Below are 24599 nucleotides of genomic sequence, written 5' to 3' on the forward strand. Positions count from 1 at the left end.
CACCTGATGGCCAGAAGCAGTACCCTTAAGCAACACCAGGGCTAAAAGTGTGTGCCAGGCATTAGCAGACATTTTTGCCAGGGTAGGTTGGCCCTCCGACATTCTTACCGATTCGGGAACTAATTTCCTGGCAGGGACAATGAAAAACCTGTGGGAAGCTCATGGGGTGAATCACTTGGTTGCCACCTCTTACCACCATCAAACCAAAGGCCTGGTGGAGAGGTTTAATTGAACTTTGGGGGCCATGATACGTAAATTCGTAAATGAACACTCCAATGATTGGGACCTAGTGTTACAGCAGTTGCTTTTTGCCTACAGGGCTGTACCACATCCCAGTTTAGGGTTTTCACCATTTGAACTTGTGTATGGCCGTGAGGTTGCTAAAGCAGCAATGGGAGGGGTTTACGCCTTCTCCAGGAACTAACATTCTAGACTTTGTAAGCAACCTACAAAACACCCTCCGACACTCTTTAGCCCTTGCTAAAGAAAACCTAAAGGACGCTCAGGAAGAGCAAAAGGCCTGGCATGAGAAACATTCCAGAGAACGGTCCTTCAAAGTAGGAGACCAAGTCATGGTCTTAAAGGCGCTCCAGGCCCATAAAATGGAAGCTTGCAAGATACACAAGCTTGCAAGATACACAGGATGACTGGCAGTGTGGCCCCAACTGAGATCACAAACCGTGCTGGGCCTTCATGAAGTACTGGACACTATCCCTGGGTACACAATTATCCCTGGGTACAGAATTATCCCTGGGTACAGGAGTTGGGGAGACAGAGCTGAAGGAGTAGGGGAGACAGATATCTTCACCAGTTCCAGGTACCACTGCCTTCTTGGCCACCCTGGAGCTACAAAAGGCTCCTCTAGATCTGGCAAACATAACGGTTACTTATCTTTCGTAACTGTTGTTCTTCGAGATGTGTTGTTCACATCGATTCCACATTAGATGTGTGCACATCGCGTGCATGAGTGTTGGAAACTTTTTTCCTTAGCAGCTCCCGTCGGGCTGGCAGGGCCCCCGCCAGAGTGGTGCCACTGCACCATGCATATATACCCCCACTGGCCTGACCCTCTCCAGTTCCATCTTGTCGGCGACTCTGACAGAGGAGTAGGAGGGTGGGTGGTGGAATGGACGTGAACAACACATCTCGAAGAACAGTTACGAAAGGTAAGTAACCATTCTTTCTTCTTCGAGTGCTTGTTCACGCCATTCCACATTGGGTGAATCACAAGCATACCTTTGGAGGAGGGTAGGAGTCATGAAACAATCGATCGAAGGACCGCCCCGCCAACTGCCGCATCCTCCCATGCCTGCTGGTTGACCGCGTACTGGGTCATAAAGGTGTACACCGATGACCAGGTGGCCGCCCTGCAGATCTCCTGGACAGGGACCTGTGCCAGAAAGGCCATGACCGCTGGAGCTGGGACACCAGCGAGGTCATAACATGCCCGAATGCAGTCCGTAATCCACGACGAGATGCGCTGTGTTGACACCGGACTGCCCCTCATCCTCTCAGCCACGGCCACGAATAGCTGCGTGGACTTATGAAAGGGTTTGGTGCGCTCCAAGTAGAACACCAACGCTCGGCGGACATCTAGGGTGTGCAGGCTGAGGTGACTCGGGTCCATATGGGGTTTGGGAAAAAACACCGGCAGGCAAATGTCCTGGCTCAGATGGAATTGTGAGACCACCTTTGGGAGGAACTTAGGGTGCGGGCAGAGCTGCACCTTGTCTTTGTGAAACACAGTGTATGGTGGCTCCAAGGTGAGAGCCCTCAGCTCCGATACCCTTCTTGCCGAGGTGATTGGCAACAGGAATGCCACCTTCCAGGAAAGGTGGAGAAGGGAGCAGGTAGCTATGGGCTCAAACGGGGGCCCCATGAGCTTAAAAAGGACTAAGTTGAGATTCCATGGGGGAACAGGGGGACGAGAGTAAGGGAACACCCTTTCCAGACCTTTGAGGAATTGTCCCACCGTTGGGTGGGAGAAAACCGAGCTACCTAAAAACTCTGGGTGAAAGGTGGAAATAGCCACCAGGTGCACCTTAATCGATGATGGGGCCAGCCCTTGTTGCTTAAGGTGCAGAAGGTATTCCAGAATGATCGGCACCGGGGCCTAGAGCAGTTGCACCTGTTGTGACCCGCACCAGCACGAGAACCTCTTCCACTTGGCCAAGTAAGTCGCCCTGGTAGAGGGCTTCCTACTACCAAGTAGAACCCGCTGCACAGGAAGGGAGCACTGGCTCTTGAAAGCATTTAACCACGTAGCTTCCATTCGGTCAGATGCAGCGATTGCAGGTCGGGCTGGAGAAGCCGCTCTCCGTCCTGCGTAATGAGGTCCCGGTGAAGGGGCAGGGTTATCGGGGCTCCACCGACAGCTCCAGGAGCATGGTGAACCAATGCTGGTGGGCCCATGCCGGGGCAATGAGAATGATCAACACCCTGTCCCTGTGTACCTTGAGTAGTAACCTGTGTACTACGAGGATGGGGGGAAAAGCGTATCACGGATGTGTCAGCTATAGAGCCCGGGCTACGACCCTGGAACAAGCAGAAATGTGGGCACTGGGTGTTGTCCTTGGTTGCAAACAGGTCCACCAGGGGAAACCCCCACCTCCATTTGCTCCTGTTTCCATGCATCTCAGATATTTCTGGTGAGACTCAAGGCTTGGCATATCCTGGAGACAGTTCAGATTGAACAACAGGCATTAGTGGCTCCATCCTGAATCCCAAGGAAGGAAGTGACTCTTTTCAAGTCCAAAACTGGACACAGATTCCCCCACTGTTTTGGAGACAATTAAGTAGATCCTTGTGTCCCCCTCTTCTCCTCAGCTCAGCAGATTGGCTTGTATCTGTAACTGACATGGCACTGGGGCAACAAAATGACAAAAGTCCCTGGATCTTCTCACAGTGCCCTTAACTAGGCATACTGGTCTATTATCATGTCCATGGACCCATGGTGGGACCCACATGTGGAAGAAATCTCTCAGCCTTCCTGTGATGTTAGGCCCTTGTACCGTCAGACAAATTATCTGAAGCCTGAAGGGGTTTCCTGCAGTCTGTTACCTCTTCTTTGGTAACATAAAAAGTGAATCCTTTTGTTAGTCTGCCTTTTTTATTGGACTGGATAGTAGGTCCTCGTCTCCCTGGATCTGCACCTATTGATCTGAAATTCTGAGGACCTTCTGGGAATCTCTTGGACCTCGATTCTCTGAAGACGCTAAGAGCTAGTGGATCTTCTACAACTTCTTCCTGAAAAAAGTCTGCCTTGAAAAAGGGTATTGGTGTTGGAGGTAGAATACAATACCCACTGTTTTAGCTGCAGGGGTCTCCGGCCCTCTGCTAAGGCTCCCATTGATAGGATTATATCCTGTATGGTGTCATATATGGACAACATATTCGAGTGCGTAACCAGGGGAGCGTTGGCCTGTCAGAGAATTCTCATTTTTGGCCTCTGAAAACCTTCCAAGCTTCAGTAGCCACCTCACTGCCCCATGGGAGGTGCATGTCGCATGTATTTAAGTTATAGTAACCATGAAGGACCTTGTCAGGCATACCTCATTTGTCAAGAAGATCTTTGAGAGCTAGTTCTCCTTCCCCAGGGATTGCTGTTCTCCTTGCCACCTCTGACATGGCAGCATCCACTCCTCAGGCTCTAAAGGAGCACCTCCATGTCTGACACCCAGAGGTCAAGCAGCATTGTTGGGCTGGTTTTCTGTCTATGGTGCCCCAACAGCATGTCTCTGCTGCAACATGGGGGTAGAGCCCTGTAAGAGGAGGATAAGAGTCCCCTGGCCCCAGCAAATACCTCCCAAGTATATGCCAACCTCTAACAATGTTGGCTGGTCCCCTCTGTAAGGGGTTCAGCCTTCTCTTAAGATTGGGGAAGCCTATTTCTCACTGCTCGACCTCCTCCTCAGCCAGGCCTTGCAGACTGAGTGGTGTCTGACTGGACTGACATCTTGAGTGGTATTCTGTGACCACAGAATCATAGAATCTCAGGGTTGGAAGGGACCTCAGGAGGTCATCTAGTCCAACCCCCTGCTCAAAGCAGGACCAAACCAGGACTCAGCTATTTCTTCTCTGCAATGCAGTGGATGGGGGCTGCACTCTTCCTGTTGTCTCTGTCCTGGCTTGCTCTTTAAAAGACCAGAAGGCAAAGCCCCAAATCTCTGTGAAGTCTGGACTGAACAGCAGGGGAGCCCTACCAGGAGGAATAGGAGGAGGCAGCTCGAGGTGTGGTCCTGCTCCAAGTGACAGCTGTAGAGGTTTCTCTTCTTCAGTGTCTCCGCCCATGTGGAACCAAGCTGGGCATAGTCAGTTGAGGGCATGGAGAGGGAAGAGCACATTGCTTCCTTTCCTTAGCTCATCCTTTTCCCCTCTCAGGGGTAACCCAGAATGGTGGTTGCTTTGTCCTTAATCTCCTACCTACCCGTGGGAGCTGGAATTCTGATCTGACGGGGTTTGATGAGCATCTGCAGGCAGAGCTACACTCCAGCAAGATGCTCCCACCCTGCATTTTCTATGGGGTTGGCTTCACTTGAGAGTTGCAGCGCTGGTGGTGGTTTTACAGCGCAGTAACTTACTCCCTGTCCACACTGGCAAGGCACATACAGCGCTGTATCTCCCTGGCTACAGCGCTGGCTGTACTCCACCTCGGCCTGGGGAATAACGACTATAGCGCTGCTCTTGCAGCGCTGGGGTGCCAGTGTAAACAGTGATTAATCTTACTACGCTGTAACTGACCTCCGGAACCTTCCCATAATGCTTTCTAAGTAAAGAACACACTTTGTTTTGTTGTGATGCCTCTCTTTGTTTTGTTGTGAACTCGGGGCTCCCGGAGCTGCTTATCTAAAAAACAAACACAGCTCCTGTTTGCTCGAGCAGAGGCAGGGAGGGGGGATCCCCTAGTGTTTGCTTGAGGAAAGAAGCAGCCCGGAGTGGGGGAAGGGAAGTCCGTTTTGGAGCAGCAGCTTATCTGGTCTGAAGGCTATTTGCATTTAGTGAATGAGAGAGGGGTGGGGGAAGGGGTCGGAACTTTTAAAATGATTGAAGGTTGGTGCTGTGTATCTTCAAGTCCTTAGAACTTGCAAGGCAGGGAGCTGACACAGTGTCAACTCCAAAAATCCACTCTCTCTGTCTCCCCCACGCTCCCTGTCACACTCCACACCACCCACCTCTTTTGAAAAGCACGTTGCAGCCACTTGAACGCTGGGAAAGCTGCCCATAATGCACCACTCCCAACACGGCTGTAAATGCTACAAATGTGGCCACACTGCAGCGCTGGCAGCTGTCAGTGTGGCCACACACCAGCGCTTTCCCTACACAGCTGTATGAAGACAGCTGTAACTCCCAGCGCTGCACACCTGCAAGTATAGCCAAACCCTCAGAGGACTAAAGTGCTGTTAAGAAGAGCTGGAGCAGCTTCTCCTCTCTGCCCCCAGTCTGCCTGGCAATGGTGTGTGTGTGGGAAGTTGATTCCCGGGCCTGCGGCTGCTGGTACATTCCCTGCTACATGGTGGAGAGAAAATCTTCTGCAGGAAGAAGACTACTACTAGACCTGCTCATCAGCTGGCATGGGTGCGGGTGGAAGGCACTCAGGATCCAAAACAGTTCAATTTGTGGCTCAAACCAAGACATGATTATGAAAGCTACAGAGGGCTTTCCTAGGACGAGTGTCCCTCCTCAAGGCAAGTGCTGTGCCTGCCCAAGGAAGGGGCAGAGTTGGATGTGTCCCTGTTTTCTACCCCTTTTCTTTATCCTGCGAGCTGGAGATGCTGGGGTCCAAGGAGCAATCATCCTGTTGTGGGGCTCCTGACTCCCCCCCTAAAGAGGCCAAGTGTTGGTCTGGCACTTCTTACCTTTACGGGGCTTTCTGAGGGGCCACTCAGCCCTGCTCACCACTCTCAAGCCCAAGCTGCCCTGGCACTTCATGCAGGAGGAGGGTCTGGCAATGCTAGCAAAACTGGAGCCCAGCCATGGACTGGGGCCTCATTCTCTTGCTAGGGTCTACCGTGCTGGATATCTAGTAAAGGGGTGGGGGTTTCCCTGTTACACACGGGCAAGCCTATCGAGAAAAAATTGGGGCCCCAGTTCATCATGTTCGCTGGGACCCACCCCTCCAATTTTACTCCCATTTCACCCTAATTAAAGACATTTTAGGGGGCCCCTGAGCTTGAGGCCCCAGTATAATTGTCCCCTCTTCTCATCAGCCCTGCGCATGGGGCTAAGGCTCATTGGCTTTCAATGCCTCATATGTGCTGTTATGACAGTCACACACTGAAGTGTGCCATGCAGCTTCCTTTAGGTCTCAAGGACCTACTTCTTTCTTCTCTCCTCTGGCAGCCTGCTGAGGGACACAGTGTGCTCCATCTACTAATGACTAAGGGATATCAGGACCCTTACATGTGACATTCTCAAAAGCATGTGTGCTTTGTCTCCATCAGATGGCTGGGAGGAACTATAATCCCAAACGTTTGGATTGGTGGAGAACAATGAAAAGAGAAATTCTATTTAAACCATAATTATGGTACGTGCTATGTGCCAGATCTGACTTTTGTGGGTGTTCTTTTAGATAAAACAAATTATGTACGGTCACCACATTTACAGGCACTGGCATTAATGAATACTTGCTCACGGATGCTTTGCATTTCACAGTTAATGGAAGAAACAGTGGTTAGATAGGGAAAACACTGTATTATGATCACATTATGGTGCGTGTGCCTGAACTCATATGTGCCCAAGCATGGGAGGGTGGGGTCATTCTACAGGAACAAGGAAAAACATTTCTGAACATTTAGAAGAAAGCAGTGACAGAACCATGACCACAGAATCATTGAAATGTAGTGCTGGAAGGGACCTTGAGAAGACATCCAGTCCAGCCCCCTGAGCTGAGGCAGAACGCAGTATTCCTACACTATCCCTGACAGGTATTTGTCCAACCTGTTCTTAAAAATCTCTAATGATGGGGATTCTACAACCTCTTGTAGGAACCTATTCCAGAGCTTCACTATCCTTACAGTTAGAAAATTTTCCTAATATCTAACCTAAATCTCCCATGCTGCAGATTAAGCCCATTACTTCTTGTTCTACCTTCACTGGACATGGAGAACTATTGATAACACATTTAAAGATTCTTTTCTCAATCCATGCCCCACCGCCCCCTTAAAAAACAAAAAAAAACAAAAAAAAAACCCCTTTTCCTCCTCAGTCAGGTTTTCTAAACCATTGATCATTGTTGTTGCTCTCCTCTGGAGTCTCTCCAATTGGTCCACATCTTTCCTGAAGTGTGGTGCCCAGAATAGGACACAGTACTCCAGCTGAGGCTTCAGTAGTGCTGAGCAGAGTGGGACAATTACTTCCCGTGCACCAGACTGTTGATGCGGATTCAGTTTGTGATCTACTATAACCCCCAGATCCTTTTCAGAAATACTACCACCTAGCCAGTTATTCCCCATTTTCTAGTTGTGAATTTCATTTTTTCTTCCTAAGTGAAGTACTACAAAGTGCTTATCTTTACTGAATTTCATCTTATTGAATTCAGACCAATTAGCCAATTGTTAAAGTCATTTTGAATTTTAATCCTATTCTCCAGAATGCTCACAACCCAGCTTCATGTCATCTGCAGATTTTATAAGCACACTCTCCACTCCACTATCGAAGTCATTAATGAAAATATTGAATAATACCAGACCCAGGACTGATCCCTGCAGGACCCCACTATAAACATCCTCTCAGTTGGAAAGCAAACCATTGATAAACCACTCTTTGAATATGGTCTTTCAACCAGTTTTGCACCCACTTTATAGTAATTTCATCTAGACCGCATTTCCCTAATTTGTTTATAATAATGTCAAATGGACTGAGTCAAAAGCCTTACTAAAATCAAGATATATATCCCATCTATTGCTTCCCCCCTATAGTAGGCCTGTTACCCCATCAAAGAAGGAAATTAGGTTGTTTTGGCATGATTTATTCTTGACAAAACCATGCTGGCTATTTCTTATAATCCTATCATCCTAGGTGTTCACAAATGTTCCAATATTTTTCCAGGTCTCTAAGTAAGACTGACTGATCTATAATTCCCCAGCTCCTCTGTTGTCCCCTTTTTGAAGATAGGTTCTATTGTTTACCCTTCTCCAGCCCTCTGGGACTTCTTTCATCCTTCAAGAGCGCTCACAGATAATTGCTAATGGTTCCAAGGTTGCTTCAGCTAGTCCCTTATGTACCCTAGAATGAATTTCATCAGGCCTTGTAGACTTGAATATATTTAACCTATCTAAATATTCTTTAACCTGTTCTTTCCCCATTTTTGGCTGGCATTTCTTCCCCCTTGTTGGTAATTTTAATTGTGTTGACTATCTGGTCACCATTAACTTTTTTAGTGAATCCTGAGGCAAAACAGGCATTAAACACCTCGGCCTTCTTGATGTCACCAATCATTAGTTCTCCTTCTCCACTAAGTAGAGGACCTACACTTTCCTTTATCTTTCTCTTGCTCCTAATGTATTTAACAAACCTCTTATTGCCTTTTATGTCCCTTGCCAGGTGCAACTCATTTTGTGCCTTAGCCTTTCTGATTTTGTCCTACGTACTTATGCTATTCTTTTGTATTCCTCCTTAGCTATCTGTCCATTTTTCCACTTTTTGTAGGATTCCCTTTTGATTTTTAGGTCATTCCACCTTCTCCTAGCAGAGAAGGTCTTGCTTAGTAACACTTTCCATCCTGGAAGTATCACCTAGACAAACCTACCTTCACAGTTTCCAAATCTCCTGCTTTGGATGCTTCTAACAGTCGATAATCCACATCAGACGTGCGTACAGGTGTACTTTCTACAGAAAAGAAAAGGAATTTTGATAGGTATTTTGGTGTAGGGCTATACAATTAAGATGCCATTATACTGACAAACTCAGCCTCACACATTTTCTAAATTGACCAAAGAGACTACAGGCACAATTTTTTTTTTTAAAGTGCTTAAGCAATTTAGCACAGCTTAAGTCCCATTTTCAAAAATCACTTAGGCACTCATGCAGAGCTGCTGACTTTAGAGACTGGAATAGGATTGTACAGTTTTTTACTCCTGGTAGTACTGGAGAGCCAACACAGCAAAAGGGAACTGGACTCCAGAATCTGTTTTGGGTCACGATTGTCCAGGGTGCACTCTGATTGGCTAGGTGGGATTTCTTGATGATGTAACAATTGTACACAGTTGTATTAATTTAGAAGGAATAAATGGGCCAGAGGTGTTAACATAACTAAGTTACTTCCTAATATTAAACGGTTTTAAACAAGATCTGGGGTTTGGTGTACAGAGACCTCAGCCTGCTTAGCACCATGGCAAATATACTATTAAAAATCTATTTAAACCTTTTATTAAAGATGTAGAAAAGAAGAAGAAACAGTTAAAACCTTTGAAACGTAACGTATTAAATAAGGCTCTCATTTTAACATTTTTTGTTTTCTTTATCTTTACTTGGAGAGAGTTTTAAAAAGAAAAACTCCTTGTTTGACAGTCTCTTAGATGGTATCAGAGATGCTAATAACTGTTCTTTTTTAGAAAAAGAGAAGATGTTAGTTGACATGGGCTCGAGCTGCTTTTATTGCTGCGGCTGTTAAAGTTCTCTCATCCCAGGTGGTATTTGGGTTATAATCTGGCTCCCTCTCTCTCTCTCCCCCTGGCTTGGTCTGGTCAGGACATTTCTGAAGATCAGGATAAGGAAGGCCCATGGTCCCAAGAAATAGAGGAAGTGGCAGCCATGATGGTGACGCTTGCTTCAGTAGCCTCCGTCTGTTCTTTCAAGTGTGCTTTTTAAAAATTCTTTGGTACTTTCCCCACAAAATTTCATTCTTTTAAGGACCCAAAAAGTGAGGGATAGCAAAACACATTTTTTGAATTATAGTGACTTAAGATAATTTGTTTAGACTAACCGAGTTATTTTGCATTCCTTTCATACTGTGCCCTTCAACATCTGCTATTATAGGTTATTGTAACATTTTATGAATTGTTACATACTTTTTACAGTTAAACTAACAATGTGGGTAAATTTGTAGGCCCAAGTGTCACAACAGCACTAACTGCCAAATTGAAAAACAAAATCTCTCTGCCTCTATTTACTGGGTCAGTTAAAAAAAAGTGAATGGGAATGGGGAGGTAATAAAAAAATATGCATTTTAAATATACCTTTCCTCATTTTTAATTGATAGTTAAAAATTACAGGCAGTAGCTCCAAACCCAGCCATAAACTGTACCCCTTCCTTCCCCATCTTGACCAGATGTTGCTTCCTCTTCTCCCAACTGAGAGCTGTGCGGATCTGAGGCACCTGAGTGAGAAAGAGTCAGTTGGGAAGAGAGGAAGAGGCTGGATGGAAAGGAGTTGGATCTTAGCTGACCCTGGAAAGTTTATTGTCCTCTGGCCACTTCTGCCTGCTGAATTGGAAACTCTAATATTTCAAGCTTTACAACAAAATATGAGTTGAAAGTGACATCTGTGCCACAAACATTTCTGGCAACTGTACTCTTTTCTCCTATCATTTTTATCAGAGACTATTTTTCAGAGTGAGAGGACACACTGCTTAACCCCCCATTCAGTTTAAGGAGCTGAGGAATAATTATTTCTGTAATGTAGCCTAATTGGTGATTCTGAGACTATTTCCTATTTCAGGCCAAAAGGGACAGAGCACTTGGGGATGGGGTCTTTTATATGCCTTCAAACTGCAGGCACACTGCCCCAGGGGCCAATATTTCTAGACGGTTCAGAGCTTGCAGTGCCAAGGAATATGCTCACAAGAAAGTGGGTCTGAAGCGGTAATTCTTGAAGGACAAAAAGTAAGCTTTAAAAATGTGTATTAAACTTTCATTATCATTAAGAAAATTTACCCAACAGACCATACAAGCACCTTCTGCAAGTACACAAAGAGAGTGATCTGGTGTCATTAAAACCTACACAATTCTCACTTATTTGCGATTTCTAACCAGTTAGTGAAATCAGTTGTTTGCAGGAGAGCACAACTAGTACAAATGGACATTTGAATTCCCAGCTAGCTGTGAAATTGTGCTGTGTATGTATATTGATTTGCCAGTTCAATCTGAGGTTGTATTTCTCATCTGTATACCCTGTTTTCTCTTTCTGACACATCCTGTGATGATTTAGCAGGCAGTAGGTTGCAAAGCACACAGGCAGAAGATACCCCAGCTGCTGTTCTTCGACCCTGCCACAAAGGTAAATGAATCTGCCTCCCCTTTGTCTCTATGCTGGGGGGAAGGCAGGGGAGAGAGATGGACGGTGCTAGCTGCGGGGGAAGGTGAAAGGCAGAACCTAGGAACCCACTTGCAACGGTGGGGAAATGCTCACTAAGAGCAAGGACGGAGGAAACTCATGAAATCTTAACCATCTAGGAATGGGATCAGCAACTCTGCTATGTCCAGAAATGCGAAGTTTGTCTCTTGAGCCTACCCAGGAAGCTAGCAGCACTGGCATCTGCCAGCATGGACATTAGTAAGTGATGTGCCACAAGCTGCTGGAAGGGGATGCAGTAGGCCCACTGCTAGTATCGGCAGCCCTGGGCAGATCGTGGCATGAACCAAATTCATTTTTAGAAGGTTCAGATTTTAGCCCTCTCCCTCCAGTAATGATCTGAGTGTGAGTCTATTACCCTATTTCCCTTCCTCTCACCAACAGCGGCTGGAGTCCACCTGATCACAGCCTGTCATAACTATAAAGGGAAGGGAACAGCCCTCCTGTGTACAATACTATAAAATCCCTCATGGCCAGAGACACCAAAATCCTTTTACCTGTAAAGGGTTAAGAAGCTCAGGAAACCTGGCTGAAACCTGACCAGAGGACCAATAAGGGAACAAGATACTTTCAAATCTTGGTGGGGGGAAGTCTTTTGTTTGTGCTGTTTGTTTTTGGGGGTTGTTCGCTCTTGGGACTAAGAGGGACCAGACATCAATCCAGGCTCTCCAAATCTTTCTGAATCAGTCTCTCATGTTTCAAACTTGTAAGTAACAGCCAGGCAAGGCCTGTTAGTCTTATTTTTGTTTTCTCAACTTGTAAACGTTCCTTTTTGCTGAGAGGATTTTACCTCTGTTTGCTGTAACTTTGAACCTGAGGCTAGAGGGGGTTCCTCTGGGCTATATAAATCTGATTACCCTGTAAAGATTTATAAACCATCCTGATTTTACAGAGATAATTTTTATCTTTCTTTGTTGCTTCCAGTCTGGCCAGCTCTAGTTTATTAGCGGTGTCACTGGTACTCATTTTCCTGCTTTCTTGTGCTAGGCCACACCCCTCTGCAGTTCTCTGAAACTGAGATGCACTCAGCTCAGGGCTGCTTGGTTAACAGAGACTTTCTAACTAGTGTGATGGAGGCAAGGCCGGATGGCTACAGAAAAGTACTGAGGAGCAGGTATGTTAGCCCCAGGCTAAGCAAATCCCTAGTACCATGGGAACCAAAATGGCAGTTGCTCCAGGCTAATCAAGGCACCTGGGGCCAATTAAGAACTTTCTAGAAGGCACCGGAGAGAGCTACATTGATTGGAGCACCTGCAGCCAATCAGAACAGGCTAATCAAGGCACCTGGTATAAAAAGGGGAGCTCACTCCAGTCTAGGAAGGAGGAGCCAGAGGAAAGAAGTGTGCATGAGGAGCTGGGAGCAAGAGACACAAGGAACTAAGAACTGAGAGGGTGTACTACTGGAGGATTGAGGAAACACCATACAATCAAGCAGCATCAGTCACCAGGAGGATCCGGTGGTGAGGATAAAGAAGGTGTTTGAAGGAGGCTATGGGGAAGTAGCCCAGGGAGCTGTAGCGGTCAAGCAGCGGTTACAAGTAGCACTATAGAGAACCCGGAGTAGAGGGCGGGCCCGGGTTCCCCCCTAGCCCCGCTACTCCTAAGCAGACATAGGAGGAGTTGATCCAGACTATGGGTTTCATCCAAGGGGAAAACCACTGAGGGGAAGAAATCCGCCAATAAGCGCAGGACCTACTAGAGGAGAGGAGGAACTTTGCCACACTAGCTATACCCGAGAGATAGAAAGAAAGAAAACAATTCAGCTTGTAAATTCCTTTCGCTGGCTGCTTGCTCACAGCTTGAAGCCTTCTCTTAACAAAGACCCTTGTTAAAAAAACTTAACACCTCTGCCTTCAGGCTGCTTTCTAAGCAGCTAGAAAGGAGAAAAAAAAATCCTACTGGCTTTTGGTTTAAAATGATCCCACCGCTCTGCCACCATGTCAAGGTTCCTCCCCCACTCTGAACTTTAGGGTACAGATGTGGGGACCTGCATAAACACTTCTAAGCTTAACTACCAGCTTAGATCTGGGTTCGCTGCCACCATCCAGATTCCTCAGTGTCTGGAACACCCTCTTTCCCCCCAAAACCTTCCCCTCCCTGGGTAGCCTTGAGAGGCTTTTTCACCAAGTTCCTGGTGAACACAGATCCAACCCCTTGGATCTTAACACAAGGAAAAATCAATCAGGTTCTTAAAAAGAAGGCTTTTAATTAAAGAAAGAAAGGTAAAAATCATCTTTGTAAAATCAGGATGGAAAATACTTTACAGGGTAATCAGATTCATATAGCCCAGAGGAACCCCCTCTAGCCTCAGGTTCAAAGTTATAGCAAACAGAGGTAAAATCCTCTCAGCAAAAAGGAACATTTACAAGTTGAGAAAACAAACATAAGACTAACACGCCTTGCCTGGCTGTTACTTACAAGTTTGAAATATGAGAGACTGATTCAGAAAGATTTGGAGAGCCTGGATTGATGTCTGGTCCCTCTTAGTCCCAAGAGCGAACAACCTCCAAAAACAAACAGCACAAACAAAATACTTCCCCCCACCAAGATTTGAAAAAAGAACAGGCGTACTTGTGGCACCTTAGAGACTAACAAATTTATTTCAGCATGAGCTTTCGTGAGTTACAGCTCACTTTGAAAGTATCTTGTCCCCTTATTGGTTCTTTGGGTCAGGTGTCAGCCAGGTTTCCTGAGCTTCTTAACCCTTTACAGGTAAAAGGATTTTGGTGTCTCTGGCCAGGAGGGATTTTATAGTATTGTACACAGGAGGGCTGTTCCCTTCCCTTTATAGTTATGACACAGCCTCCTTAAAGCTTTGAAGTAGGGAGGCTGCAATAGAGGGTATCTTACTGCTTTGATAGGGTCACAGAACACCACCTGGGACTTGTCTCTTCAGTTGTTGTTTCCTTATCTGCTCTCTGGCCTTCTGCCCTCTAACACCACAATATGGCCCAGGAACGGACTTCAACTGGGAAACGAAGGTAGGATCACAAAAATCAGAAATACAATCTAATTAAATTTGGAAATGGAAATTAAACTCCACCAGACTGAGATTTGGTTAAGGAAAGGCTTTGAATATTTGAGACGCTGAACTGAGCGAAGAAACAAAGGTACTTACGCTTTAAGAGAAGATAAACAAACAGCATTTTTCTAACAGGAGTTTAGAAAACTTTCTAATCAGCCCATTTTATGAACTTTCATACATTAGAAATTTGTACTTCATGGTCATAACCAAAATCTCAACACCAGTTTGAGTAAAGACAGACCTCCTGCCCATGAGGTCATCAGAAAGCTGTTTGAACGGTTGTGATCTCATAGCTGTGAAATATCCCTGCTTGCAAATGTGGAGGGGGAGGGGGAGGAGGAGGAATCAAGACTACTCCAACATAATTTTAACCAATAAATCTCAGTAATGCATTAATGGAGCTAAATAAGAGTCTTTACATCAAGCTAAATTGAATATTTAAAAATATTTCTTCAATCCAACGTAACAAAAATATGCAGAGATATTTATATGATATAAAAACAGGATTAAGACATCTGATTGGCTGGAACACAGAACAAAACAATGCTCAACAACCCTTTGTTGTTCTGAGGACAACACAAAGCACTAGCATGCATCATGTCAGCCTCAATCTTTGCAGGGGTTGTGTGTGTGTGTATATGGAAGAGGGAGATAGGTGCAAAGATACTGCCTTCTGTGTTGAAAATAGTGTTGCATGATGTCTGAAATTAAAGTTTCCACAGAAGACAAAAGTCCTTACTTTTCAAAATGCTTAATTTTAAAGTTTTGTCTTACCTCTTCCTGAAATTAAATTCCTATCATCTCTTTAACAGTATGGGAAACATGATTAATTACTGTCTCCACATTTATTCCCTAAATTTTTATTTCTCTTTTTGATTCTCTCTCTAATATACATATATAAAATCACATACAGAGAGATAATATACGTATCTAATGTATACATAGGTACGTATCTCCTTTACAAACACACACTTCACAAGCTTTGGTTTTTAAAATGGCACCCCTTTCATATTGAAGTTTTTATTTATTTATTTATTTTTGCTAGAAAACACCCGGTCCATGGTATCATTTAAGTTTGCATTTTTCAAAGGAGACTAAGGGAAATAGGTGCCCAATTCCTACTGGCTTTCACTGGCTCCTTGCAAATCCCAGCATAAAAAAAATCACTATCCAATGTTGTTTAATTTGTACAAATAAAAATAATAATAGTGTAATATATACAGCTATGCAAAAAGGCACATGCATAAAAAGATGGAAGTGCTTAACGAACTACTTGAAAAACAGTGATACTCTTCACTGTTCTATATTTGATATAAACTTTGATTTTATAAATCACATCCAGTGAGTTGTTCTGAATAGAGAAAGTATATTGTTACTGAACAATCAAAGCATCTCAAGTAGGAGTTCAACTGCTTTTACAACTATTGATATATTTTTCTACTCATGCCTTATACCTCAAGACAGCAATAAGAAGAAATATTTAGCGTTTCTAAAGGCACTAGGAATTTAAGCACCATTTAAATAACTCCGCTCAATATATTTAAACAAGTTTTTTTCCTGTTGAATAACTTTGTATCATACAAACCAAAAATTGTCTGTTTACAATTTAGAACAAACAATCTAACCTTCGTGCCATTTCAGGAATTCCTCTGAATGGTAATTTTAATATGTTGATCTGTGCTTTAACACTTCTGAACTCTTTAAAAGTAACTTCCAAATATAAGAAAACACAACCTTTAGAATTACATGCCGAATACCCCAAATGACTATAGATAAGATAAGCAGCGAGCATATTTATACATTTAATGGGAACCACACTTTCGTATCTGTATACATGCTCTCTTGAGAGATAGTTCTTACTAGGTATGATGCAGCAGCATGTACTCTGGTGACAGACACTGCTAATGTCTGGAGAGATCAACTGTAGGATAGTTAAATGGAGATGGAGTTGGAGAGGGTATGACTCTCACATGCAAAATATTCCTGCCTACATTTACTAAAGTATTCTTATTTTGAGTCTTCCCACCACCAATATTAAAAGCTTTAGAAAAATCCAAAATGTTAGAAATGGGACTCAAATATCTTTATAGGCAGGGTCCAGTTATTACATCCCCAGCAGAGGGCAGCTGTAGCTAGCAATCCTCAGGTCTGTACTTTGGGAGAGAAGAAATAAAAATTAAAATGAGAAATATGCTCTCTGCCATTCTTATTACCTTGGGTTATTCAGGTCATTCAACAAATATTGATTTTTTGCAATGTAGCAGGTTACATTTAAATGTCTACGGGGCAGTGGTTTATTACATAAAATAACTGGAGAACTAGAGCAGATATTTATAAAAGGTATCAAACACAAAGTAAATTGCAGACATTTGTGTGCGTAGTGCACTAGCAGAGGGAAGACAAAACTGCATATAAACACTAAAAAGAACCAGTTTCAGAGAAATCACATTTAAGTCATTACAACTGGGGGGGTGGAAGGGGGGAGAAGGTAATGTTAAAATATGAAGTCTATTTCTACCCACCACTTAGAATTTGCTGCACTGCTTCATTTCCCATCTGTGCTGCTGTGAAACCTTGTAAGGAGATGATGGAGGGATCAGAGCCGTAATTCAGCAGGAGGCGACAGGTTTGCAAGTGACCTGCCAAAGCAGCCCTATGTAAGGCTGTTTGACCAAGTGTGTCCAGTGCATTCATCTGAAAAATCATTCAGCAGTATAAAAATAAGCATCTGTATAATTGCAAGCCTCCACCCCGTCCCACAACCTTAATACGAAAGAAGAGCAACAAGTAAAATTTCAGCGCATGCTAATTTACTTATAAACCCCACTGCCTTGCCACATTATTAAGACAGAATAACGGAGGATCAATTAAAATATTCCTAATGAAAAGTAATTAATTATTTCAGACTACATTTCTTAACTTCTTATATAATGCAGTTATTAATTTATGTTGCTCATAAAATGAAACAGGATTACCAGAAAAACCTGTACTTTAAAACTTTATTAAATATTTTGACAAAGTTCACTTGGAAAAATTCATCTTTTTTTCAAAAAGTCATCCTTTAACAAAAGTAACTGTATGAGCAAAAATCTAATACATGGTGGATGATTGGTTAATATATTTATATCTAACATAAGAATTTCATGCCGGGCCAAGCTGCAAGAAAATTACCATCTGCCATCCTCAGAGGAGAAATAACTCAACATTATCTAATAATAATAATTCAAAAACCAATCTAAAGAGGTCAGATGGAGGAGAATTCTTCAGGCAGAAAAATTAAAGCCTGAAACCTAAGTTCAGTTATCACAAATTCAGTCCATCATCTTGTTACTTGTTAATTCTTTTAACGAAATAGAAATCTAAGACTAAGAGAGTTTATAAGCAGGCAACAAGGAATTAGGTAATGCAGGAGCTCAGCATAAAGCAATGAATAGACATCTCCAAGTGACCTAATAAAAAGTCTCATCTAATAGAAACCTACCTGACTGACAAGATCTAATATAATAAGCGAATCTAAACATCTGGAGTTTATGCAGAACATTAACAGAAAGTAAGAGAATAATAGCCAAGACGCACTTTAAGAAGATTTTCAGTAGAACCTTTGTAGCTAATGGCTGTTCATGGCAAATGCAAATGCAGATGTCCAACAGCTTTGTTTTTTTTGGCCAATTTAGGAAACACAAACTGCTCTATAGTCTTTGGACACTGTCACAAATAACTTGCCATCACCTTCCAACTGTAAGGATTCCAGGCTTTGAGCTGCATGCATCACAGATGTAATTACTGTACAGAACTCCCATCTGATTTTCCCAAATTTTTACCTTGGTAGAATAGAACAAAGTTTTTGCCTCAATTCCTGACTAAAAGTCCTGCCTGCAAGTCCTGCTGCACTTCCACAGCAGGTAAGTAAAAACAGGAATCCACATCTTAATTTAAACAGTGACTAAATAACAATAATTAGGAGCATACCTAGTACAGAGAATATTTGCTATTGGGCAGGATAAATGAAACCTTATTCACAATAATGTGTTTTAAAGTCTATCTGCTCTCTCCATAGGAAGAACAAATGACTACTGCACGATCTGATACTGCATGAATTTCTTCTTCTAAAACTGAAAGCAGTGCTCATGAAACATTCATGACTGGTAAACCAGAGATTTTTCAGCTCAAACATATATTCGTAGATTGGAAAGTGGTGGATGTGATATACCTTGACTTTAGCAAAGTTTTTGATACAGTCTCCCACAATATTCTTGCCAGCAAGTTAAAAAAGTATGGATTGGATGAATGGACTATAAGGTGGATAGAAAGCTGGCTAGATTGTTGAGCTCAACAGGTAGTGATCAACGGTTCGATGTCTAGGTGGCAGCCGGTATTGTCGGTTTTGTTCAGTATTTTCATTAATGATCTGGATGATAGGATGGATTGTACTCTCAGCAAGTTCGAAGATGACAGTAAGCTGGGGGAAGAGGTATATATGCTGGAAGGTAGGGATAGGGTCCAGAATGACCTAGACAAATTGGAGGATTGGGCTAAAAAAAAAAATAAAAATCTGATGAGGTTCAACAAGGACAAGTGCAGAGTCCTGCACTTAGGCAGAAGAATCCCATGCACTGCTACAGGCTGGGGACTGACTGGTAAGCAGCAGTTCTGCAGAAAAGGACCTGGGGATTACAGTGGATGAGAGTCAACAGTGTGCCCTTGTTGCCAAGAAGGGTAATAGCATATTGGGCTGCATTAGTAGGAGCATTGCCAGCAGACTGAGGGAAGTGATTATTCCCCTCTGTTCAGCACTGGTGACGCCACATCTGCAGTATTGCGTCCAGGTCTGGGCCCCCCACCACAGAAAGGATGTGGACAAATTGGAAAGAGTCCAGCGGAGGGCAACGAAAATGATTAGGGGGCTGGAGCACATGACTTATGAGGAGAGGCTGAGGGAACTGGGATTGTTTAGTCTGCAGAAAAGAAGAATGAGGGGGGGATTTGATAGCAGCCTTCAACTACCTGAAGGAGGGTTCCAAAGAGGATGGAGCAAGGCAATTCTCAGTGGTGGCAGATGACAGAAGACGAAGAAATGGTCTCAAGTTGCAGTGGGGGAGGTTTAGGTTGGATATTAGGAAACACTATTTCACTAGGAGGGTGGTGAAGCACTGGAATGGGTTACCTAGGGAGGTGGTGGAATCTCCTTCCTTAGAGGTTTTTAAGGTCAGGCTTGATAAAGCCCTGGCTGGGATGATTTAGTTGGGTTTGGTCCTGCTTTGAGCAGGGGATTGGACTAGATGACCTCCTGAGGTCCCTTCCAACCCTGAGATTCTATGATCTACAGAAAGCGAATAGGGAGTTTGCGCAACATCCACCTGCAAACAGGTTTGACTCACACCAGTGCTATTAAGTCCCTCCCCCTTTCATGCTCACTTACCAAAAAGACTTTTATAAAAGATTAGACAAACCATAAACACAAACCAGGAACTGAAGAATTAAAATCCACAGTTTTATTCAACAGAATATTTATTTCTGACTTGGAACCCAAGATTACCATAACCATCGACAAGGGGTACAACAAGGAATTTATGGCCGCCCAGGGTTATAGATGGCAAGGTTAGGATAAAAATTAAACTAAAGTAAACTGGCTGTAGGCAATAATGCTGCATTTTGGCCAAGGGGGTGAACTAGAGCAGAGGCCTTCCCTTTCTCTAATTTCTATAGTTTGTAACTGAAAGCACAGAATCATAGCACTCAGCCTCAACACTGCCCATGAAAATAATGCACACATGAAAGGGACAATGGCAAAGTCATCAGATCTACTACTGGAGTAACAGAAATGGAATGAAATTTAACAGTACGAAGTGTAAGGTCATGCACTTAAGGACTAGTAAGAATTTCTGCTATAAGCTAATGGCTCATCAGTTGGAAGTGACAGAAGAGGAGAAAGACCTGGTTATATTAGGTGATCACAGGAAAACTATGAGTCACCAATGGGATGCAAATGCAATAAAAGGATGTACCAGGTGAGGTTTTTCCAGTAGAAACAGGGAAATATTAGTGCCATTGTACAAAACACTGGTGAAGACCTCAAACGGAATGCAGTGTATGGTGTTGGTCACCCACGTTCAAGAAAGATTAATTCTAACGGGAACAAGTGCAGACAAAGGCTACTAGTATATAGAAATGGAAAGCTTATCTTACAAGAGGAGACACGGTGACTTGTGTGTCTTGGGATTGGATAAGACCTTGACTTGTTCAGCCTAGCAAAACAAAAGCTGAGAGAGAGTATGATTGCTCTCAGTACATACATCAGTGGGGTAAACATCAGGGAGAGAGAAGTGATGTTTCTGCAAAAGGACAATGTTGGCATAAGAACAAATTGGTATAAAGTGACCATTAATGAATTTAGACTGAAAATTACAGCAGATTTCTAACTATCAGATGCATGAGTTCCTGGAATAGCCTTCCAATACGAGTAGTGGGGGCAAGAAACCTAGCTGGTTTTAGGATGGAGACTGATAAGTTTATGAATGAAATTATGTGACCAGGTTTACAGTCACAGAAGTTCTGTTAACAGAATCATAGATTCCAAGGCAGAAGAAACCACTGTGATCATCCAGTCTGATCTCCTGTATAAGACAGGCCAGAGAACTTCCCCCAAATAATTCCTAGACCATATCTTTTAGAAAATCATAGAATATTAGGGTTGGAAGAGACCTCAGGAGGTCATCTAGGCCAATCCCCTGGTCAAAGCAGGACCAACACCAACTAAATCATCCAGTCCTGACTTAAAAATTGCCACTGGTGGAGAATCCACCAAACCCTTTGTAAATTGTTCCAATGGTTAATTACTCTGTTAAAAAATTATGCTTTATTTCCGGTCTGAATTTACCTAGCTTCAACTTCCAGCCACTGGATTATGTTCATCCTTTCTGTGCTAGACTGAAGAGCCCATTATTAAATATTTGTTCCCGATGTAGGTACTTATAGTCTGTAATCAAGACACCTCTTAACCTTTGTTAGGCTAAATCGATTGAGCTCCTTGAGTCTAACACTGGAAGTTATGTTGTCTAATCCTCTTTAATCGTTCTTGTGGCTCTTCTCTGAACATTCTCCAATTTATCAACATCCTTCTTGAACTGAGGGCACCAGAACTGGACATAGGATTCCAGCAGTGGCTGCACCAGTGTGAAATACACGGGTAAAATAGCCTCTCTACTTTAACTCGAGCTTCCCATTTATGCATCCTAAAATCACATTAACCCTTTTGTTATATGGCATGCAGATCTTTCCTTAGTTCTCTAAGAACCAATCCTTGCAGCAGACAAACACAAGCAATCTGAACAAGTAAATGCTCGCTTCCTGGACAGAACGGGTCTGGGGAGGTAAGCAGGATGTGAATTAGCTGTTATTCTGGCTCCCTAGAGCACTATTAACAGAACGTACACATGCTTTCCATCTTTAAAGTTGGGAGTGTGGTCTCCTTAAAGCCAATCTGCCTTCAAAGCTATACAGCATTCTCAGCCCAAACAATCCCAGGGACAGCACTTGACTTCGGGAACCATTCTGTACTGTAAAACAACGCACAAGCTTTAAGGCTGGAGACTGTGTATTTACTCGTTTGTTCACAACTGAAAGCCCATTATTTCAAGGAAAGATTCTACAAGTATCAGATACAAAATACAAGTCTTTAATTCCAGAAAAATATATTGAGACTTACAGTAAGACCAGCCTGACCAGGTCCATACTTACCGCGCGGGTCGACGCGGTGAGTTCGACTTCTCGGAGTTCGAACTATCGCGTCTAATCAAGACGCGATAGTTCGAACTCCCCACGTGCTCCAGTCGACTCCGGAACTCCACCACCACGAACGGCGGTGGCGGAGTCGACCTTGGAGCCACGGAGTTCGACCCCGCCACGTCTGGATGGGTAAGTCAGTCGAACTAAGGTAGAGCAGGCCTTTGGGTTACTTGTCAATTTCAGATCTAAAAAAGTGTCCTTTCAAATTCCAATTCTAAGTGAGAAAATAAGAAGTATCTAAACTATCATCATATATCTTCTAATGGGCCTGCATGATTGTTCAAGCTGCACTAGGTCAAATAAATGAGATTGTCATCCATGTGGATTCTCCTCCTGAGCACTTTCAAATCAGATAGCCACAGCTCTGAACTGCTTTCCAGACAGTCATAGACTATCAGGGTTGGAAGGGGCCTCAGGAGGTCATCTAGTCCAACCCCCTGCTCAAAGCAGGACCAATCCCAAGACAGATTTTTGCCCCAGATCCCTAAATGGCCCCCTCAAGGATTGAACTCACAACCCTGGGTTTAGCAGGCAAATGCTCAAACCACTGAGTTATTCCTATCCCACCCAAGTCCTTGTGAGCGACTCTCTCAACCTACAACACAACAGATTTGACAGCTTTTATTCTATAGAAATCATCCTGCATCCAAATGCCTCAATTTAGCATGTAAACAGTCACAGCTCTGTTCTAACCACAACATTTTAAAACCGTATTTACCTGCCAAAGAAAAGTGGTTTGAGTAAGCATTAAAAACCTATGTTCCTATCAATCGTTTTCCACTGCAGGAATCTCTCTTGCTCTCTGTTATTTCCCTTTGTTCTTTTCATTTCAGCGCTTCCATCATGAGACCATCTGGTAGAGAAAATCAAAACGGATGTGTACTATCCAGCACTGAAGACATTATTTTCATCACTGCGCTGCTGCTGTCTCACACAGAGTAGAATCCAGAGCTACAGCAATATTTCTACATATTGCCAGTCAGCTGTGACAGCTCAACAGTCGGGATCTGCTCAGGGAACATTTTGACAGTGTATCATCAGAACACCAGATTTCTGTCAGTGTCAAATGCTGAAAGTTTGCAAAATCCTCCTAACTCCTCGGGAGAACAGCACAAAGACCAACAAACTTTTTACTGACCTGGTTGTATCTTAGTAGAAATAGCCTCTTATTCTAAACGTCTTTTGACATGATCTCTAAAATATTTAGCCATCTCAGTTTTTCTCCTACAATTCCAATGTGATGTTTTACACTCATGCATGGTATCCGAGTATCAGCACTGTCCCACAGACTCCTTAGAAGTGTGTGTCTCAATAAGTTGCATTGACAATGAGGAACAGGGTAGTCTACGGTGCAGGAGGAAACTTCAACATTGGTTGTGCTGTGATCAAAATAAAGCAGGCATCACACTGCAGCCATGGCTACACTTGCAGGTGTGCAGCACTGGGAGTTACAGCTGTCTTTGTACAGCTGTGTAGGGAAAGCACTGGTGTGTGGCCACACTGACAGCTACCAGCGCTGCAGTGTGGCCACATCTGCAGCATTTGCAGTGCTGCTGGGAGTGGTGCATTATGGGCAGCTATCCCAGCATTCAAGTGGCTGCAACGTGCTTTTCAAAAGAGGTGGGTGGGGTGGAGTGTGACGGGGAGCGTGGGGGAGACAGAGAGTGTGGATTTCTGGAGTCGACACTGTGTGTCAGCTCCCTGCCTTGCAAGTTCTAAGGACTGGAAGATACACAGCACCAACCTTCAATCATTTTAAAAGTTTCGACCCCTTCCCCCACCCCTTTCTTATTCACTAAATGCAAATAGCCTTCAGCCCACATAAGCAGCTGTTTCAAAATGGACCCCCCCCTTCCCCTGCTTCTCTCCTCAAGCAAATTATCTCTCTCCTCAAGCAAACACTAGCTGTGCACATTCCAAAGGAATTCCCCTGCTTGCCTTTGCTCCAGCAAACAGGAGCTGTGTTTGTTTTTTAGATAAGCAGCTCCGGGAGCCCGGAGTTCACAACAAAACAAAGAGAGGCATCACAACAAAACAAAGAATGTTCTCTGGTACTTAAAGCATTTTGGGAAGGTTCCGGAGGTCAGTTACAGCGTAGTAAGATTAGTCACTGTTTACACTTGCTCCCCAGCGCTGCATCACCAGCACTGCACTCGTTATACCTGAGGCAGATCAGGTGTACGGCCAGCGCTGCAGCCAGGGAGATGCAGCGCTGGATGTGCCTTGCAGGTATGGACAGTTACTAAGTTGCAGCGCTGTAAACCCACCACCAGCGCTGCAACTCTCCAGTGTAGCCAAGCCCTGCCCGCGCTAATATGGATGTTGGTGCAGGCTACACTGACAGAACAGGAATCCAGGACATGGATTCCCATATCAGCTCTAACAATGCTATCATGGTGCTAAGAACTCTCTCTTTATCATGACAATGCTCCTAACTGTCAACGGTGCTGTTTACAGTAAGCCACTATCATAAAGACAATAGAATGAAAGAAGCTAATGG

General features: G+C 43.9%; 1 protein-coding gene and 1 long non-coding RNA gene across 3 annotated transcripts in view; one reads left to right on the forward strand and one right to left on the reverse strand.

The window, feature by feature from the left end:
* The window catches only part of TNKS (tankyrase), a 332035-nt gene that overhangs the window by 69301 nt on the left and 238135 nt on the right, over positions 1–24599 (reverse strand). For both annotated transcript variants that reach the window (XM_039540122.1, XM_039540123.1), the window contains exons 12-13: positions 16837–17008; positions 8747–8826 (exon numbers count right to left, since the gene is read on the reverse strand). In XM_039540122.1, coding sequence (XP_039396056.1) covers positions 8747–8826; positions 16837–17008 — 252 coding nt within the window. The remainder of the gene's footprint in view (positions 1–8746; positions 8827–16836; positions 17009–24599) is intronic.
* LOC120406012 lies at positions 14117–23313 on the forward strand. The gene is made up of 3 exons (XR_005599040.1): positions 14117–14270; positions 18372–18459; positions 22933–23313. It is a non-coding gene; the product is annotated as an uncharacterized LOC120406012 (long non-coding RNA).

The sequence above is a fragment of the Mauremys reevesii genome, linkage group 5, assembly GCF_016161935.1.
Source record: "Mauremys reevesii isolate NIE-2019 linkage group 5, ASM1616193v1, whole genome shotgun sequence".
NCBI lineage: Eukaryota > Metazoa > Chordata > Testudines > Geoemydidae > Mauremys > Mauremys reevesii.